This window comes from Lytechinus pictus, chromosome 15 (assembly GCF_037042905.1).
Source record: "Lytechinus pictus isolate F3 Inbred chromosome 15, Lp3.0, whole genome shotgun sequence".
Lineage (NCBI taxonomy): Eukaryota > Metazoa > Echinodermata > Echinoidea > Temnopleuroida > Toxopneustidae > Lytechinus > Lytechinus pictus.
The window spans coordinates 20,144,664-20,158,959 of NC_087259.1; the positions used below are offsets into that span (position 1 = coordinate 20,144,664).

The 14,296-nt window shown below is 36.4% G+C and overlaps 1 protein-coding gene across 2 annotated transcripts; it reads right to left on the reverse strand.

The window, feature by feature from the left end:
- Positions 1-1,702: 1,702 nt before the first annotated feature.
- Positions 1,703-9,894, reverse strand: LOC129277864 (torsin-1A-like). 2 transcript variants are annotated; one of them, XM_064110212.1, is made up of 6 exons: positions 9,773-9,873; positions 7,696-7,876; positions 6,065-6,330; positions 3,545-3,720; positions 2,811-2,935; positions 1,703-2,550 (listed from the first exon to the last, which is right to left on the reverse strand). In XM_064110212.1, the coding sequence occupies exons 2-6, from the start codon at positions 7,868-7,870 to the stop codon at positions 2,255-2,257; spliced, it is 1,038 nt and encodes a 345-aa protein (XP_063966282.1). In that variant the 5' UTR covers positions 7,871-7,876; positions 9,773-9,873; the 3' UTR covers positions 1,703-2,254. The 2 variants fall into 2 exon arrangements, with proteins under 2 accessions (XP_063966282.1, XP_063966281.1); XM_064110211.1 differs by having other exon boundaries at positions 2,133-2,550; positions 9,847-9,894.
- Between the last annotated feature and the right edge of the window lie 4,402 nt (positions 9,895-14,296).

Genomic DNA, 14,296 nt, shown 5'->3' on the forward strand with positions numbered 1-14,296 from the left:
TAGACAGACAGACATATAGATAGATAGATAGATAGATAGAGAAAGGCAGATAGATGGATCGATAGATAGATAGATAGATAGATGGATCGATAGATAGATAGATATATATTTAATCAGATAGATTTATATATTAGACAGTGAGAAAGAGATCGATAGATATACTGTACAATGTAGGTAGATAGACAGACATACATGTATGGATAGATAGAATGAGAGAGAGAGAGAGAGAGAGATTCAAACAGATAGATATATACATGTATTAGACAGAGAGATAGATAGATATGTCATATAGGTAGATAGATCGTGCGCAAGATATTAAAAAACAAAATCATGTTCACCCACGGGCTTGAACCCCTGCCTGCATGATTGAATGAGATGCAAGTCTGACGCCTAACTGATTGAGCTAGAATATTTCCCATAGACTTTACACCTATGCAAAATACGAGAATCTCAAATCCAATTTTGCAAGTGAAATACGGGCATGATCCCAGCATCTGATCTGTAAATGAAGGCAACACATGCACTCGAAAGATTAGAATCTCAGCTACAACACACTAAAAGCTCAGGGATAACTGACAAGAAAAAATGGAGATATGGCTCATGAAAGAGAGGAATGTAGAATCTAGTATCGAGTATCTATTGAGGTATCAATTTGATCAGAATTATATCGATAATAGATACGCATAGAAAAAACAGCAAATTTATGCTGCATCACAATGTTACGCACGAACACACACACACATATGTGCGCGCACGCAAAATGTCGAAATGCTTCAAATGACCTGAAACGTACCCAAAATTTATTATAGGCCATTTTGAGAATTTTTTTAGCTTTGACGATACGCACGCGTCGTGACCTTTACATGACCTTTGATGACTTTGACAGATGCCCTTTGACCTAAAGTTTATTTGATGTAAATATGATTGACTATTGATGATCCTTTATGTTGATATGATCAAATTAAGAATTTTACAAAATGGCGCATAGATGACGTCATCATGACCAGATGACCGTGAAAAGCTTAGTATGCAGTCTCTTTGATAGACTCTAGATATGACAGAAAAATCAGCCAAATTGATTCGGCCAATTCGGAGAAAAGTTGGCAACAAACATAGGTGCTAAAAATAAATAAAGAAATAAAGAAAATTCTGATGAAATTAAGAGGTGATCTGTCAAAGACAGACCACTTAACAATAATAAAAAATTATACAATAATAATAACAATTATCATCATCATCATCATAAAAATAAAAGTAATAATAATAATGATAGCAATGATAATAATTATCATTATTATAATTATTAAAAAAATTATTCATAATTCTCTTAAGATATACATTATATGTACCTAAGCGCTCACATATTTATTAACGTTGGCAATTTCCAATCAGTCCTTCCCCAACAAAATGTATGAACATCCTCCACTCCCTGGGGAGTATTCCAGCCAGTCGCCACTGAGGCACACACTGTGCTAGACAAGCTACCATGATATTTGCATCCTACCAGGTACCCATACCTGGGTGGAGAGTGGCAAATTGTGGATTGACACCTTGCCAAAGGGCACTAGGCTGCAGATGAATTTGAACATAAAATGCTCTGATCATAGGGAGAGAGTTAGAACCAACAACACTGCTCTTCCACAATGTTTCAAGCTCAAATATATCAAAATAAACACAGATTTAAGCTCTTAAAGTGATTCCAAATATTGAAAAATATGATCAAGATTATAAATTTTAGAACAGAACATTTAAAAATATTCTGTTTTTAACTTGAGAAGTAATTTTAATTTGAGAATACACTTTACCACCTGGGCATAGATGACCACAAATTTTCATACAATGTTTAACATGAATATTTCAGAAATGTAAGCAAGCCTACCCCGCTATATTGCAGCTGGGATGCATCTTAAACTACATTAAATATATTCTATTTCTCATGAAAAAATGAAGGAAATTGGGTAGTGAGTAATATCCAGATGTACCCCCAAGATTTTCCCTCGTGGTGCTGTGTGTATTACTGTCCATAGGCAGCACCCCTAGGAATTCTGCAAGATGCAAAAGAATTGATAGATAATCCTAAATGACCTTCATTTTAATTTGTAAGGAAACCTCTTTTTTCTTTTCTTTTTTTTGGCTTTTCAAACTTCTCAGGACGACTTCCATTGTAGTGATAACCCTTTTTTTTCATTTCAATTTACATCAGCACCCCCACTAAAGAATCATTCACATGGCCCTCGAGTACTCCCCGTTAATCTTATAATTCTATATGCCTCTCTCTCTGAGCTTTCATCTTCAGTTTATAGAGAACGATGTTTACTTTCTCAGCCACATTCTTACATCCCTTGACGGCGAATACCCGGGATCCTTGTGGTCCGTCAAACTGTAACTCAGCAAGAACCTCATCTTCCAAGGCTGGAGTGGATCTGTACCCGTGCGATTCAAACTGGACTCCGATACATTGCCTGACGTGGTATGATTCCAGAGGGAGGAATGGCACATAATGGCTGACCAGATGAGAGCCGATGATTCGAGCCTTGTAAAAACCAGCTTCTAAATACGATAAGTCCAGAACCGAGTAAGAAAAAAAAACGAATAAAGCCTGATCTCTTTATGGTAACAGTTATCATTCAATTTATTTTAAGGAGAGTTGGTACTAAAGATTTCTAGCTACTTTGTCAGCAGAAATGAAAATATATGCAAATATGGTTTGTAAATATATATGCACTGACAAAAATGTGGTGCATTGTTGTAATTTACCACATGGAACTGTATGGTAATCAGAACATCAATGAAAAAGGGAATTTACTAACCAGAGTTTTGACTGATTTCATTTGAGATGATTCGCTCCAAATCACGTAAAATAATCTCTCGCCTTCCTTCCCCCCTCTCATACATGTCCCATACATGCTTGTTGATTGCTTGTGCAGCTAGATTACTGTTACAAAGAAAGAAATAGTAGTAAAAGTTATGACGGTAATTCAACAGATACCCCCAATTCAGCCAAAGTTCAATTACCCTAAATGACCTTTGACCTTGGTCATGTGACATGAAACTCATGCAGGATGTTATGTGATACTTGATTAACACTATGTCCAAGTTTCATGAACTAGGTCCACATACTTTTTAAGTTATGCTGTCATTTCAAAAAATTAACCTTAATTAAGATTTGGTGACGACGCTGCCGCCGCCGTCGGAAAAGCGGTGCCTATAGTCTAACTCTGCTATGAAGGTGAGACAATAAAAACTGGGAGCAGCTCAGGAAAATATGGCTATCAGAGTTGGCAACCTCAAATTATCTGAAAACAGGACTTTTCCTAATTCACATTGACAGCTCTTTACATATAGGCAAAGAAATAATGTGGTATTGTATGTCACTTTGATATGTAACTTTGAAATAATTTTTTTTTTCTGAGCTTTTCAAAAAAAAAAAAAATTATATAATATTGAGATTGTAACATGAATGTTCAGTAGCATCAACAATCTGGTAATAAGTTGGTATTAAGTTTCATCCATTTCAGAGTTTGTGAAATCTGCCTCTACCAACCTTCTAAATATAAAAATGGTTTTCCTGAAATCAATCCCATCGACTTTGGCATGGTGATCTAAGTAGCTCTTGATACTGTCTAGCAAGCCTGGTGGCATGTTGTCTACCTCATCAAATATGAACACATGATGGGGGCATGATGATACCTTGGATTTCAATAATGACACCAGCTCGTCCTGCAGAACAGGGAATTTAAAAAAGAGAAGAACGGAGTAAAATGGGAGGATGGAGAGAAAAGAAGGAGGGGGAAAACTGGAAAGTGGAGAGAAGAGAATGAAAATTTGAGAAAGGAAAGAGAGAGAGACGGACAGCGGCGTAACAGGGGTCGGTGGCCAGGGGGGGCAAGAGCCAAAAATTTCCCGGTCATACAGCATACCGTAACCTCGTACTAGTGTGAGTGGGTCATAATGGTATGAACAGGCGTATTATAATGGTGTAATGGGGCGACTATTTTGAGAGGGTCAGATATTGCGTATCGGGCAGAATTTATCTTTTTAAAACATGTTGCGAGCGAGCGAAGCGAGCGAGCAAAAATTTTGACATTTTTAAATACAAAAAAAAAATCAATTTTGTGATAGATTTTGACATGATATCCAGAGAATATATATTAATCTTCTTTCTTTCCATTCCTTTTGTTGTGAACAGGAATTTTTGCAGCAGTAGCGTGAAGAGTAAAGAAAACAGGGGCGCAGTATGGCGCATGTACTAAAAAGCTGCTTAATATAAATCCCGAGCGGGCGAAGCGAGCGAGAAAAAAAATCACCTTTTCATGATAATCTAACTTTGCTATATTTTTTGATATATTCAGTAAATAAAATCATAGTCCTACACTTTTTCTGTGCTTTTCCTTCCTCTTTTTTTTTGTTGCAGAACTTTTAGGGGCCATGGCCCAACCCTTCCATACTCACATACGGCAGTGCTATGTGGTTGGGGTCCTGGGCGGAGCCCCCGAAACTTCTTGATATCAAAGCCATTTAAACCCCGCAGATTGCCGCTATATGTTGCGGGTATATATATACAGGATATAGCTTTTACACAACACATTCATTCAACCCAGTTGCGTAATGAACCAAATATTGTGAGGGGTCAAAACATAGCGACGTGGGAAAATTGGTAAAAAGTCGCCAGCGAGCAAAGCGAGCTGGGAAAAAAATAATTGCCAATTGAAATTAAATTTCAATTCTGTGATAGATATTTCCATTATATTCAGCAAATAACATACTTCATTGTTTCCATTCGTTTCATTAATTTGTCTCCTATATTTCTTTTATTTCCCCTTGGGTGTGGAACCAAGACCCCCCACGCCTGTACGCCAGTGATTGAACGAAAAGCTTAATGTAGGAAGGGTCCCTACAGGGGGGTGTTATAGAGCCATTTGAATGTTAGGCCTTTAGATGAGGAGCCCCTACTGCATGGGGTCTGGGGCAAAGCTTTTTTGAATAAAATTTAGCAAGCTTACAGCAGAATGTTGTATGCATGCAGTCCGTCTTCCCGCTCTTTATTTTCAATCCTCGGCAGCCCGGTCGTGTTATTAAGTATTTTTTTTCTTGTTCTTTGTTTTCCAATTTAGCTTTTGACGAATTCTATCTTCATTTCCCGCTAATATTTGCCACTTTGTTATCTTTGAATTTATTTCCCATCATGCTATTGCTTTACCTAGGCCTATTTCGGAATGATTTGTTCTTTCTCAAATGTTCTTTCGTTCTTTTTCCTGCTTTCCTTCCTTTTCCATAAAAAATAATAAGTTCTTTGTTTTCTTTTGATTTTCCCTTTCCCTTTCCTCCTTTCCTTTTCCCTTTTCCTCCCCCTTCCCTTTCTTCCCCCTCCCTTTTTCTTTTTTTTCCCGTTTTTTTTTTATTTTCCCGGTAAAATCCGCCAGGGGGGGTAACTTGCCCCCCCTGCCCCCCCGCCTGTTACGCCACTGGAGACGGAGGGAAGGGAGAGATATAGCGTAAGACAATGCATAAGCAATGTTGTGTCTCGCCCACTTGTGAAAGTAACCAGAAATATTGACCTTGCCATGTGACCTCTGAACACAATAACATGCAGGTCTCCTATGTACAGCTACAACCTAAGTTTGGTTCAAAAGTGACTTACATGAGAAAAATCGAATTAAGATAATTCCCTTGGAAAGAGATGTCCTCTTCATAGGAATGGGGGCTTTACCAGCAGTTGAAGAGTAAATTCTTTCAGCAGCTTCGAAGCTATCCCAGGATGACTTCACAATTGTAAAGAACAAAGCCTAGCCCCTGATATAAACCTGACAAAATAGAACCCTATTCTTGAAAGAAATATCTCCATTTTCATGATTTTTGCTCTAGATGTCTGATTTGGATGATAAAAATATTGACTGGCTCTTCAGTTTCAAGGGACATCAAATATATTGCCCTTAAAATATCCATATTGCCCTCATCTAAAGACTCTGGCCAATATGATTCTGTTGCGGGAAATACCGGTATATTTGATGTTTCCCTCAAGGCCAGTCAATGTTATAAATATTGAATTGAATTAATGCATTACCTTGTAATACTGGAGTAAGTCTTTATGTGGATAGTCCTTGGTCGATATCTTCTGAGTCACAAAAGTGCTATCCATCCCATATGTGAACAGACTTTCGACAACCAGACGAGTGATGTGGTTCTTTCCGGTTCCAGCAGGTCCATGCAGGGATAAGACTAAGGGCTTCTGTGGATTACGATTGGTCACATGACCGTCAATAGCACCAAGGACGGTACTCTGCGCCAATGACTGGCCAAACAGATGTTGCTTGAAAGACCCGTCAAGAGCTAGAAAAATAATGAATATAGACATTGCTCAGTGTACATTTTTTGTTGTAGACCTTACCACCCCCCCCCCCTGCATACCACTGGCGGATCCGGGGGGGGGGGGGTTTGGCCGGGGGGCAAACCCGGTCTGTTTCCCCCCTTTTGAGGGGCACAATTAAAATTTGTAATGTAAAAATGCTGTTAATTCAGAAATGTTCTTATTTTTTGTTGAAAACCATTTTTTTTCTTTTTTGCTTGTAAAATTTTTCCTCAGGAAAATGTGCCCCCCCCCCTTTGGGAATTCCTGGATCCACCCTTGCTCCATACACACATATTTATATTAAGAAGACTATTACAGGCCTCCTTGTGATCAGAATGAAATTTCATACACATGTATTCAATTTAGTATACTCCTTGTGATTGTAATTAAAATCTAAATATGACATAATTATTGTGCAATATCACTCACTATTTTATAAAATAAGAATGATAATTGTAGGGTTGAGAAATTATAAGTTCATTTAAGGTTAGAAAATAATGAAGTTCAAAGTTGTAGCTCATATTAATCAATAATCAAACCAAGGGTGAAATTAAGTGAAACTAGGAGATGCAAAGAAATTAAACTGAAGTCAAAGAAAATCTGGTGTCGTGTCTGTGTTTGTGTTTATTAAAAATCACTTCTCTTCTTATACCATAGGCCTTTCTGGCCAACATCAAATTTGTAGCTATAAAAACATAACACTATTTGAATGAACCTAAATCTCACCAATGAAATTAAAGAAAATAGGAGAGCCAAGCTAAAATGTAGTAATCCAATTCATAATATAAATGAAGGTGATAAAAGATGTCTGGGTGATTATGTACCGGTAATAATGGCATTAGAAACTAAGGAGTCAGGAGAGGGATGGAGTGAGTGGAACACCGAGTAAAGAAGGAATGAAGATGACAAAAGAGAATCAGAGGAAAGGAATTCAATATGGAAAAGGATGAATGAAAACTGAATATAATTAAACTCAAGTAACCTAAGTTCACACTTCAAGGACAGTACTGAAAAGAAATGAAAATGAACTCAAGTCTAGACGGAACAGAAATGTAAAACAGCTGAAGAAAACACAAGTAAAAGAAAATGTACAAAATAGGAAAATTACAAAACAATCATCCCACATGATGATGATGATGATTTTGATGATGATGATGAATGTGAACAGAAAATATATGAGAATGAAAGGCTTATTAAAAAAATGCCTTTCTTTTCTTCTTTTCTTTTTTTATTGTTTTTGCTGAAGATTTAATATTACTGATATTTTCATTTAAGCTTATTCTAAATAGTTAATTGTCACTCCATGGTAAAGGACCCCAAGCCAAAAATGGGGAAAGAATACTGACCAGAAACATTTGGCTTATAACTCCACTCATGGAAGCAGCATTCAACTCCCGAGTAGCAGAGTGGGTTGAATGTATTCAAGTTTTTCTTAGCCCATAGCAGAATCCCTGCTTGAGTACTGAGTACACTGAAACACAGTGTGATGAAAAGCCCAATAAACTTTGCAGCATTCATCATTCAAATCTGAAAAAAGATAAATAAGTGAAAAACTAGAGTGGGTAAATTGAGTCCTTTCATTGCAGGCACTGGCAGTTTGAATTGAAATATAAAAAGACATGATTACATTTAGAGCTTAATGATCTTAAGAATACTAAAAAGATGAATCAGGGTTTAATACTTAAATGCATTTGAGCATTTCAAAGTAACTTCCATGTACTTTCATGAGTACATGTCATTACCCCTAATACTAGGTCTGTTTGTTTTCAGTACAATGAATTGATCTCGATTATAGGTCTAGACCGCAGAACTAAGGTCCCACAAGTATAACATATAAACACTTTAATAATTATGATCTATGTACAAAACTTAATTTAGAAGAAAAATATAGTGAACATACCAGAGGTCACAGTAAAAAATTGTTCATACCAAGGACAAAGACCCAGAAATATAGGAATTCTTTTTATGTTAGAATACGTAAGACATGGAATAGCCTAAATAATGAAGTTGTCACTGCCCCAAGTGTGCACAGTTTTGAAGCTGCCCTGGATAGATGCTGGAAAAATGAGCCAATAAAATATGACTACGAAAGCCCTGTTCCCGGAAGTGAGCCAGCCATCTTGAGGAGGAAAAACATAGAACTGAATACAGAGGCATAACATGCCTACATTCAGAAACTTCCCTAGGTATCTCTAGGTATGTCTGTGCAGTCCCCCTTGTCTGCGCACACGCGTATCTGCATAATTCTAGTGAAAGATATGCACCGACCCAAAACTTTACACCTGCAATACATAGACAGATATTCATTTTAAAAATCTTACTCAAAATGGTGGTAAAATAATGAATTTCGGGCGTTTCATGTGATTGCCTCAAAATGCAGTCTTTCTCATCAAAATCCCTGAATATGTGTGTAAAGTGAATGGGTGCACAAACATGGGGCACCATTTAATTGTTCAGTCTGAGCTATACCGTATGAGTTACCATATGAGCAACGTCTAGAGAGACTAAACCTTCACTTACTGTTTTATAGAAGACAAAGAGGAGATATGATTACTGTTTACAAACTGTTAAATGGAAAGTTTGGGATCTCGAGTGACACATTCTTCACACCAGCAATCCATTCAGCAACTAGAGGTCACAAGTTCAAGCTTTTCACAGGGCGATCTCAGTTGGAACTTAGGAGTATTTTTTTAGTCAGAGTAATATCTGAAGTAGTGGAAGCTAAATCAGTGGAAATGTTTAAACATCTGTTGGATAAATTTTGGTGGGGGAAAGATTTAAAACCTCCATTTCTCAACGCATGTAAAGTCTCACAAGACACAAGTTTAAACTGTCTAGATAATCGTCAATTACCAGAAGTAAAGACCAGAAAACCTACAGGAGAAGTCGTTCATTTCCGTACCTGATGTGATGTGATGACTGGCCGAGGTTTTTTACAAGGAAACAATATAAATTTCTCTCAAATTTTCTGAGATTTAATTTTGGCACACTTACTCATAAGAATATCAATATACGGTAGCCTTTATATTATAGGCAATGATAGGGAACATTATCAACTGAAAATTGTTGTGATAAAAAAAAAAAGATTAATTTCAAGTTAGATTGTTAGGTGCGCAGACATGGGCCCACGATCATAGATCTACAATGAATTGATCTCGATTCGATTCTCAACCGCCAAGGTGCCACCGCATAACTATTCAATTGTATTGCTAGCCCATCGCTCAGCTCCCGGTGCAGTTCCGTGGGGAATCCCCCATTCTCAAAATAGATCCTCGAGTCCTCTCGTCTCGCGCCGGCCATCACCAATTCGGCAATTTCCCCCATTTCAATTCTTAATAGTTTGCAGTTTTATATCAAATTCATGAACAATGACTTAAAATTTCCGAAGCTTTATGGATTTATCAAAGTTTTTATCATACTAACCGACCACAAAAAGGCACAAATACAAGAAATTCACAAACTTTAGTTTAGTCAGACGTGTCGACGAAGTTTTGTACCTGTCTGAGCTGACCTAGGCAAATACCACAGCGCAGCTAGCTGCTGGCATGGCGCGCGCATTGCCTGCGCTGCTGAACAAGATCGGATTGTGTACTATGGCAAGCAACTTGGCACTTTATTTATTTATTTATTTGTTTAATTATTTATTAATTTATCCATTTATTCATATTCCACAAATTTTCAAAGTACATTTCATAATAATTCATTTATAGTAGAAATATACATCATCTGTAGTTTTGAAACGTACCAATAAAATGAACAAAAAAAGTGGAGGGGCCGGCCTGCATGCTGAAAAGCAAAGCGTTTTTATAAGTGTAAACCTTGGTGTAAACCCATAGTATACATCTCTATGGTAGACCCCTATCGAAATTATATACAAGGGTATGAACAGGGGTATGAATATAGCAAAATAATCAGCAAAATCCTATCAATATTGATATAAACACTGAAACACGAATGTATATACACTATATATATTAAAGGTCAAGTCCACCCCAGGAAAATGTTGATTTAAATATAAATAGAAAAAAATCAAACTAGCATAATGCTGAAAATTTCATCAAAATCGGATGTAAAATAAGAAAGTTATGATATTTTAAAGTTAAGTTTCGCTTATTTTTCAAAAAAAACAGTGATATGCACAACTCAGTGACATGCAAATGAGACAGTCGATGATGTCCCTCATTCACTATTTCTTTTGTTTTTTATTGTTTGAATTAAACAATATTTCATTTTTTACAAATTTGACAATATTATGGAACTTGACTGAACCATATAGTATTAAACAATGCTAATTCCATATGTTCAGGGAGAAATTATTGTTGTTTCACTTGATAATGAGAAGAAAATTAGAATGTTTCATATTTCATATTATAAAATACAAAAGAAATAGTGAGTGGATGCATGGGCGGAAATCCCAGGGGGGACAGGGGGGACGTGTCCCCCCTACCAAAAATAGTAGGGGGGACACAATATCAAATGGCCCCCCTACTATTTTTGGTCTTTTATGATGGAAAAAAATGCATCATTCACATTCGAAATAATACATGTCTTTTGAACTAAATGACCTTACATTTTGGGTGAAAACTTTTTTTTTGCTTGTCAAATATTCCAGAGTGAATAAAATAAGATGAGGGGAAGACTTGGAAAATAAAAAGAATCTTTCATGTCACTATATAAAATTTTCGGTCGCGCTTCGCGCTCGCATTGCCTGTTAGGTGATTGTTCAATATGGATCTTAAATATCAAGTTTGGAAGTCAATATACATTACACATTTCACCTCGGAAATCGAACTTTCATTATTTTGTGTGATTTACAAACTGATTTTTAAAAGGTGCTCTGTTGAAATTATAGCTTTATGGTCTGAATATTGAAATTTTCTGCTCGTGCTGAGCGCTCGCAAATTTCGATTTATTAAGTACCTATTATTTTGCGCTCGCATTAATGGTTAAAAAAATATTTTAACTGATGCATTCTATTCAGAATTACAAAAGTGCTTGAAATGTCCAGTTTTCAGGCCATAATATCATCAGATCCCCCCCCCCCCCTCATTAGGCATTAATAAATAAGATATTAATTTAATGATTAAATTGTCCCTTTTGTTTCATCTCGCGCTTAGCAAGAGGGATAGTAAGATAGTCATCATTTTCATATGACATGTCCTAAGGATGTCCCAGTCCTATGTCAAAACTCAAATAATAATGAAAAATATCAGCTCTTTATTAAGTGCGATCCATATCCACCTCACGATTTTCCTACAAAGTGCTTGAAATAAATAGCTGAAATTAACTTCTTTTTTTTCAGATTGGAATATCATATAGTTTAAGCTCGCGCTTCGCGCTCGCTCTGATTTTTCATAATAAAAGATGTGTAGAATGCCTAGATTCTAGGTCTGAATATGAAACACGCCCGCGCATGTTTATTCAGATACTCAACTTGTTCTATATTTAAATCGTTATCCAGTTTCAGATCACAATATCAAAAACTCTGCTCGCGCTTTGTGCTCGCATTATTAATGTAGGAAGATCCCCTATTACTCATTCTTTTCATGATTTACAAAACATGAATAGAGTGTGCCGTTTTTAGGTCTAAATCTCGATTTTTTTTCCGCTCGCGCTTCGCGCTCGCATCAATTGTTTAATTATATACCTATCTGTTTGAATTACAAAAAGTGCTTAGAATTTTAATTCCTTAGGTAAAAATGTCAAAAAATTTCAACTCGCGCTTCGCACTCGCATTATTTAATTGTTGAAATATGTAACGTCTTCATGGCTAACTGCAAGCAGTCTTTAACAGGTACCTTTTCCATCAGATCATTTCTGCTCGCACTTCGCGTTCGTAGTACTTATTTATTTGCATACACATCTTTTTCGGGATAACAAACATTGCCCAGAATGTTAAAATTTTAGGAAAAAATACGTAAAATCCCCCCCCCCTAAAAAAAAAAAAAAAAATTGCTCGCGCTTCGCGCTCGCATTATATAAATATTGATTATGATATTATATATTTATGTTGATTTATAAGAATAAAGCTAAAAAGTGACCACGAAGACTACCCCTTTAATGAAACAAACAAAAATCATCATCGAGCGGCCAATCGGGGATTAAAATATGGCTGAACCCCCCCCCCTATTGGCGAAGGCTGGATCCGCCCCTGTGGTCCCCCCTACCTTTCGGGACAGATTTCCGCCCATGAGTGGATGATGTCATCAGTCTCCTCATACCGACTATAGGATGTGCATATAACTGTTGTGAAATTAAGTGAAACTTTAAAATGTCATAACTTTCTTATTTTACATCCGATTTTGATGAAATTTTCAGTGTTTTGTTTGTTGTTCAAATAAACTTTTTGTTGGGGTGGACTTGTCCTTTAACTTAGGCTTTCATGACTTTGCAGATTTATTCATTTTTATTTAATGTAGCTGGTACAAAAACTAGACGTTCATACCACCTATATGTATAATATGTAGCTGGTATACAACAAATGTTAAAACGGCCGCTCGGCCGCCGTAGGCATGGTAGGGGAAATGTCGGGGCCGGGGGGGGGTTACTCGAATTATGTGCCGCACCAAAAACGAACTGAAATCGAGGGCTCTGGTACTTATAGCTGCACTGTACTAGGTTTTTGAAAAAATTAACCCCTAGGGTTTCGAACTTATGAATGGGATGAAGTAATTTAATATTAAATGATAACAAAAATTAATTTCTGTATATACGTGGGCAATTTTTTAAATTCCTGTTTGTTCACTCAAAATAATGTTTCAATTGCTCACATCACTATTGCAACAAGCGATGTAATAGCAGGGATAAAATAGTCTATCGATGGCCTTTCAGCTACAAGAATTATCTCTCTGAAGGCAAATTAAAATATTGATAAAAACAATAACCTTATATATATACGCCTTATATATGCATATGCTTTCTAATCCTGCATATAGGCCTATATATACGTACTGGACTGGGGAATGGTTGGGGCGGGGCAGGTGACAATTAAATTAAAGTGACCCCCCCCCCCTCTCCCCGCCGGCGGCCGCCACTTTTGAGAATTTTAATTGTCAAGATTCAGATTAATATTGCTCATCAGAGTATATGAATGGTGACGGTTATTGAAAACATGTGTGTCCGACCTATCATCTTATTGTTGACAAGGCTTCCAAATTACGCAACTACTATTGGGACTACATAAAGGATCGAGACTATATAATTGCCATTTGATAACGGCCTATTCAGCAATCAGCAGTGACTGAATGGACATTATTTCGATCGTACAGCTAGCTAACTAACACTTTTAAAGGGTTTCACCCTGACAAAAAGCTATGAAGCTTATAGTCAGGAAAAATAAAAATGAAGATTTGAGGAAAATGTATCAAAGGTTTAAAAAAATATTAGATAATTATTTTTGAATTGCCTGTGATGTCATATGCGAGCTGCTTCCCGTGTATCTTGAATTGAAAACAAAATCAATGAAATATCATTTTCTCAACAAATTGAAAAATGGGTTTTATTAATTGTATTTTCATGATCTTTTAAAAATTCATCGTTCTATTGATATATTATTCCTTTTCAATGGCAATCCCATATACCTCTTGATACAATAATTTCTTCACTAATAAAATGTGCACGTTAACTTTTATTAATCTTTATTTTTATCATTTTTCTTTGATTTATTTTTTTGTTATTTATTCATTCATTCTGTCAAGAAAAACAAAACAAACGAAGCCCTATAGGCCCCGGCCCTAGGCCTGCATCTCGTGTTAACTTCATTCGCTACATTTTGCGTTTCATAGACATAGGAACAGATGGATGGATGATGGATCGATGGAACTTTAACTCGTAAAACAGGCAAAAAACGATTCAGGAATGGATGAGGCATCATTGGAAGCGACAATAGATGCATACAAGACACAGGTATTAATTTCTCATCGCAACTTTTTCATAAGAAAACACAAA